Source organism: Daktulosphaira vitifoliae, unplaced genomic scaffold (genome assembly GCF_025091365.1).
Source record: "Daktulosphaira vitifoliae isolate Bord-2020 unplaced genomic scaffold, ASM2509136v1 Scaffold_1, whole genome shotgun sequence".
Taxonomy (NCBI): Eukaryota; Metazoa; Arthropoda; class Insecta; order Hemiptera; family Phylloxeridae; genus Daktulosphaira; species Daktulosphaira vitifoliae.
The window spans coordinates 3,750,173-3,756,981 of record NW_026099572.1 but is presented as its reverse complement, the minus strand read 5'-3'; the positions used below and the strand labels follow the sequence as shown (position 1 = coordinate 3,756,981).

At 29.0% G+C, this 6,809-nt stretch overlaps 1 protein-coding gene across 1 annotated transcript in view; it reads left to right on the top strand.

The window, feature by feature from the left end:
• LOC126896390 (uncharacterized) overlaps positions 1-4,257 on the top strand; it is a 39,929-nt gene extending 35,672 nt beyond the window's left edge. The window contains exons 5-6 of the mRNA XM_050669133.1: positions 2,778-3,020; positions 3,900-4,257. Of these exons, the coding sequence (XP_050525090.1) occupies positions 2,778-3,020; positions 3,900-4,018 (362 nt within the window). The 3' untranslated portion in view covers positions 4,019-4,257. The remainder of the gene's footprint in view (positions 1-2,777; positions 3,021-3,899) is intronic.
• The last annotated feature ends 2,552 nt before the right edge of the window (positions 4,258-6,809 follow it).

Genomic DNA, 6,809 nt, shown 5'->3' with positions numbered 1-6,809 from the left:
TTGTAATGTTGCAGAATTTATACAAGTTTTTTTTTTAATATATAAATCTTATCAGTTAATAGTGTGTGCATTAGGTATTATGTATGTCCCCAATTATTAAATTAGTTTATATACCAATCAACCGATCCAATGGTCAGTACCCGGTTTGTTGTGACAGTTGACCGCACACAGTGCATCCCTACACTTTTGTATTCTCCCTATGAACCAGTTCAAAGTTGGCACCCCCACCACCCGGCGACATCATGATCACCGGCCACTATTCAAATGCCGCGACAATGATTTTTTTTTCCACCTATATTGCCGAGGCGACAAGTTGTCCGTTTGTATTTTTTGTGAAAACCACGTTTTTTATTTTTTTTTGTCCTCCGTTTTTTTTTTACAAAATAAAACGTTGAGTCGACCGGCCGTCAACCAGGCTGTTCATTGTATTTTTTTTTGTCCTCCGTTTTTTTTTTTATCAAAATAAAACGTCGAGTGGATTTGCTGTCCACCAAGTGGTGTCGTTGTGTTTTTGTCCTCCGTTTTTTTTTTTAAATAAAACGTCGAGTTGATCTGCCGTCGACTTGTGGTGTCAATCAGACTGTATTTTTTTTGTCCTCCGTTTTTTTTATTTAAACAAAACGTCGAGATGGTGATGATGATGATGATTATGGCGTAAGGCACAACTATGGCCGGTGGTGGGCCGTCACTCCTCAAATCAACAATCAACAACAAGTATAACGTGAAACCCCCCTGTTCTACCCATTATTAATCTTGTTAATATAGCACCTCCTTTTTGCTTCTTTTTTTTTTACTATTCTTCCCTTTATGAAAATATATATATATTTAAAATAATAATTATAAAAAAATGTCATTATATTATTCATGGCCTCTTTTATTTTTCTCCCTATACTTTTCCTTCATTTTTATTAATATTTGTTTTTTTTTTATCAAAACCTAGTAGCTCCGTCAGCAAGTACTATCTTGTTTGGCGCGGCTACTAGGTCACTGTCCAGTGTTCCCCCTGGGCAGTGGGTAATTAGTAGGCCCTCTGTTTGGCTGAAACCTTACAAAATGATTGTTTTTTTTTACAAATTAGGTAAAATAAACATTCTTACGTAGTTTTTATCTAAATATGTGCATGTCGCATATCAAAATAGCGGATTCGACGTTTAAAATTCGTACTTTTCACCGTTACCGTGTAGCGTACCTGGAAAATGCATTTTTTTTTTCATCAAAAAAAAAAACTTACATCTCATATATACTGTATGACCACCCACCGCATCATAATCCAAAGTTTAGATTACAAACAAATAACTAAATAATAAATATATTCAGTTTTTTTAACAAATTACCCAAAATCAACATTTTACGTACAATTTTTATCTAAAATGAAAATAATTGGCGATACTGTACGGTTAATTTTGATTTATCATATTCGATACATCGTGCACCTTAGGAATAAGCTAATCACCACCTCGACATGCGTACATCGTATTTTTACCGCGCTAAAGATACAAACGTTGCGATTCACACCTCCGACCGACACCGTCATCAGGGCGGTTACACGACTACGGCTTATACCCCGTCGATGACGTCGACGACGACGACGACGACGGCGGCGGCGGCGGCGGCGGTTGCGATGACACAATATAACGCGCGACCGTTTGACGTACAACTCCTAGGTGGGAGGGTGTAGGCAGGGGCAGAGTCTTTAACATTATTGTATGTGACGTGATGACCTTAAGGGCGATTATATTACGTAACACCTGTGATGCTCCTGATTGAGGGGCACGCGTTGCTGCATACGTCACACCGACAACGACGTAACGCCGAGTCAGCTGACCACCTACCCTCCGCCAACCCACATTATTATCGCAATTTTAACAATAACACACTTGATTTACAACTTTAACAATGACGATTGCCCTTAATTAACCATTTAATTACCCATTAACACTCTTAATTTATTACTTTTTGATGACGTATGACACTAATTACCATGGCGGCATCCTTTGATCCCCAGAACCCGCTATTTAGATACTACTAATATTAATCACTGTCAGACATCATCTATACTTCTAAGTTGCAACTTTGGCGCGTTCTCACTGTGCAAAGTTTTTTTCTTTTTTGGTTATTTACTTTTTTATTATACTATCTGTTGACTAACTTTCAACACGCGCGAATATAGAATCATCTGGTTCTTAAATAATTTTTGAATAAGAAATTTCTATGTAGAAAACAATTAAACTTTATTTTATGCTTAAATAGAAAGTTTGATAGAAATTTATAAGCTTTATTATTTTTCAAAATTAAATGTTTTAATTTAAGTCGGAAGGAAAATCAAAATTAAGTACATTGTTACAGGCATTTAAAATTCAAAAGACTATATTTAAGTTCAATCTCCAAGAATCTCAAATTTTATTTTGCTTAGAATTTTTAAATAGGATAATTTACTATTAATTAATTTATGGATAAAAGTACGTCGTTATTTAACCATCTAGAGGCCAATGATTCTAAATCTAAAACAATTAGAAAGATATCCTGCTGCCATAATTTGTGTGTCAATATTCTAAATAGCGTCGTTTGATATTTTCAAGTTTTCAATAAAATTATTATGATAAGTATTTTAAACCACTGACCACAAAAAAAAAAAAGTAATACAATATTTTATTATAATTAATGCTTTTAAGTTCGAATCAGTGTCAAATGGTAACTTGTAATTCTTGTTAAATTTTTATTGTGATGCATAGTTTAATATTCTGTATTAACATGCTTTTTTTTTGGAATTATCTTAGGTGATGAAATGATTAATCTCTCAGAACTTCTTATGTTCATATTTAATAAGATGAAAACTTTTGAAGAGGATTTTAACACACTATTAAGTAAAGGTGATGAAAAAAATAATGGATTTGTGTCCAGTGAGTATGCAAAAGAAGTCTTATTGAAATCCCAATTGTTAGGTGATCAAATAACAGGCAAAGTCCTTGACAATTTACTCAAAAAATATACAAATGAGAATAATCAATTCAATTACTTAGGTAATATATAATGAAAATTGATTACTTTTTGCTATTCTAGTTTAAAATTAAAAATATGTTTGAAATATATATTTAAAACTAATAAATATTAAAAATTTTTAACAAAAAAAAAAAAGTACTAAATAATCGCATGTACGTTTGCTGAACCGAATAAAATTTCATTATAATTCTTGTGACATAATTACCTAAAGAAGTTTTGTAATGTTATTATCTAGGCAATAGTAACACTTTGGCAGTTAACATAAGTTTTATAAAATTTGCAGTGGCACAAGATCTCAAGTTTAATTAAACTGCACTTATTTTCAAACATTATTATTGCCTCCTTCATATTAAGTTATTTGTAATTATTTATATTTTTAATAAGTTAATGGAGTGTCAATAAATGATCAGCTACAGGAGAATTATTAATTTCTCTATTTTTATGTTCCAACCTCATCCTATTTTTTTTTTTTTTATCACTTTTTAGTTCATTGTATAATAATTTCGGTTTCCAATACTTAGTTGAATTATAAAAGAAATTTTGCTGCTGATTAAAAATCTGGCTTTATATTTGTTTCATCACATATAGTTTCTAAGGTGGCTGGTAGTGAATAATGGGTGCTTCTTTTTTCATATCTAGTAATTTCTTGACCGTACTTTTCTTCAGGCTAATATATAATATGTTAAAAATTATTACTGGTTCAAAAGTATCATTATCATAGTTAAATCATTATTTAATGAATAAAAGCGTATGTTGCTATTTAATGATTTATAATTAGAAACTTTAAGCCTCGTCAAACGTAAATATTATTATTTACTCTAATATATTTATTTTTGGACGTAAAATTATTATAAATACACGAGTATTTATAATAATTTTAAAACTTCATTTCATTTCAGAGATGAAAAAAAACGTATTTGATGATGCTGAAGAATATCAATCTGATCTCTATTCTTATAATTACGAGAAAAAAAAATGGGTGCTTAAATACAAATATACTCCTACTCATTGTTTATAAAAATACAGTAAAACTTCATTGATATTATTTATTCCATAATATATTTTTTTATAAATGTTTAAATTGATTTACATAAATTTATATTTGATTTGTAATATTCATAGAAAATATGTATCTTATTAATTGTGGTATTTTATCACAATTCTAAGTATAAGTGTCGATAGAAATACATAATCAAACATATTATGATTCTAAAAGAGAACTATAAAATATATTTTTAGATAACAAGCGAAATAAAGTTGACAATTCTTTACTATTTAATGCTTAATTAACTTTACTTAAAACTCCATTTTCATACTAGTATACCTACATTGATGATTATTTTTTTTAACTTAATCTTTGTATTTTATTCATGAAAGTTCAAAAATCAGAAAAATTAGTGTGAATGTAAATTATTTATTCAAATATAATGTCTATTAAATAAATCTTTGTCTTTTTATTTATTACAACTATTTCTTCAAGCTTTCATTCATTATAAATTGTATGATGATAATTTTAAAACTTTCCCTTGGCAAAATTTATCTTTACATCATAGTTAGTAATAACAGTAATAACTAATTTTTATATATAAATATGTTTTAGTTCTCAATGATTAAGTAGTTAAATATTTTAATGTCCCTTTCTTCCCCTTTATATGAGTACTAACTTTTTAAATAATATCATAGAGTAACCCAGAAGTAAAGTGCGTACTTTTTTCCTAGACCAATATTAATTTATTTTTGCTGTCAATAAAAAATTAAGTTAAATAATTTACTAATACGCTGCAAAATTAAAAAATTTGTTTTAAATTTTTCATTTCTACTCTTAGCTTTGATGCGAAACTGAGAAGGTATTAATTTTACCATGATGTGTTTTTTTTTTTTTGTCTCTGTTACTATTTTTTCTCAGCTCTCACTGGACCGATTTCTTTCAAAAATACGTCAAAAGATCACAAATCGTATCTAGTTGGAGAAATTTTACTTAAAAATTGAAAAAATATCCCTCGTTCCACGCAAATGTGGGAAATATCCAAAAAAATTACAAATTTAAAAATCGGTAAATTTTGTCATTTTTTTCACTTTTTTTCTTAAAACTTCCATAACTTTTTGAAAAATAAACAAATTAACATAATTTTTTGTTTTCTAAAACCTTAGATATTTCCCTTTTGTTTGATATCATTTCTATGAAAATCTAACACTTAACTTTCTAATGGGGGGGATTTAAAATAGCAACTTTTTTACAAAAACTAACTTTTTCAACTTAATTTTTGAAAATAATCCTTAAAATAGAAATACTGCGTCCTTTAAACATATATCAAATTAAAGTTTATTTTATGTACTATAAAATAAAAAAAAAAAATTTGTCCCGACACTTTTTCTTCTACATTTAAACGGCTGCTGTAGTTAAAAAAACGCTGTTTTTGTATTAAAATTTTCGATTTTAAATTTTCAACTTAAAAATGCTATAACTTTTCGAAAAATGTATATATCAGCACAAATATTTTTTTTCTAAATACATTATAAGTATTTCTTTCTTTAGACATAATTTTTATTAAAATTGGACAATTTCCCATTATATAGGGGTCGTTCTAAACTTGAAATATTGTAAAAAACATCGATCTTTTTCAACTGAACTTTTGAAAATGTTCCGGAAATACTGCATCCTTTAAATATATATTAAATCAAAGGTTATGTTATGTGGCGGTCGAATATTCTAGAATGTCCGGCCGCCGCCGCCTCTAGAAGATTCGTCGCTCTACATAAGCGTGTGGCGGTCGAATGTCTAGAGAGTTCCGACGCCGCCTCTAGAAGATTCCTCTGACTATTTAAGGGCAAGATCGTCGCTCCAGTCAGTCAGTCGATCAGTCAATCACTTACGCATTCTGTCTTACACGCGCTTCGTCTCTCGCTGTTATTTATTAGTTCGTTGTAATACAGTTCGTCTCTCGCTGTTATTTGTTAGTTCGTTGTAATATAGTATAGTTGTTATTAAATCTTAAAAGTGTTTATTACTTCTATATATTACACCTCGCTACATTTATATATTATCAAATGAAAAAAAAAATTTTGTCCCGACATCTTATCTTCTATGTGCAAATAGATGTCGTAAATTAAAAAAAAATGTAATGTTTGCAATAAAAATCACCTTTTGTCGGGATGTTTTTTGTACTTAAAACTGCCATAACCTTTTCAAAAATGAACAAATAAAAATAATATTTTAGCTTCGATGCGAAGCTGAGAAGGTATTGGTTTTACTATGATGTGTTTTTTTTTTTTTTTTTGTGTCTGTTACCACTTTTTCTCAGCTCTCACCGAACGGATTTCTTTCAACGATACGTCAAAAGATCACAAATCGTATCTAGTCGAAGACATTACCCTTCAAAATTGAAAAAATTTCCCTCGTTCCCCGTAAATGGGGGAAACCTCCAAAAAAATTACAAATTTAAAAATCGCTAATTTTCAACATTTTTTAAATTTTTTTACTAAAAACTGCCGTAACTTTTTCAAAAATGAACATATCAATATAATTTATATTAATAATATTAATTTTTTTATATAGATGCTTGATGTCTTTACCTATCATTTGGTATATTTTTTTTATAAATCTGACACTTAACCTACCCACAGGGGGGGATTTAAAATGACAACTTTTTCACAAAAAATTAACTTTTTTAACTTAACTTTTGAAAATTCTCGATTTTATAATTTACATTTTTTACTTTAAAGTGCTATAACTTTTTAAAAAATGTATGGATCAATACAATTTTTTCATGAGAAGTAGTATTTATATACATCTTTCATTGGATATACTT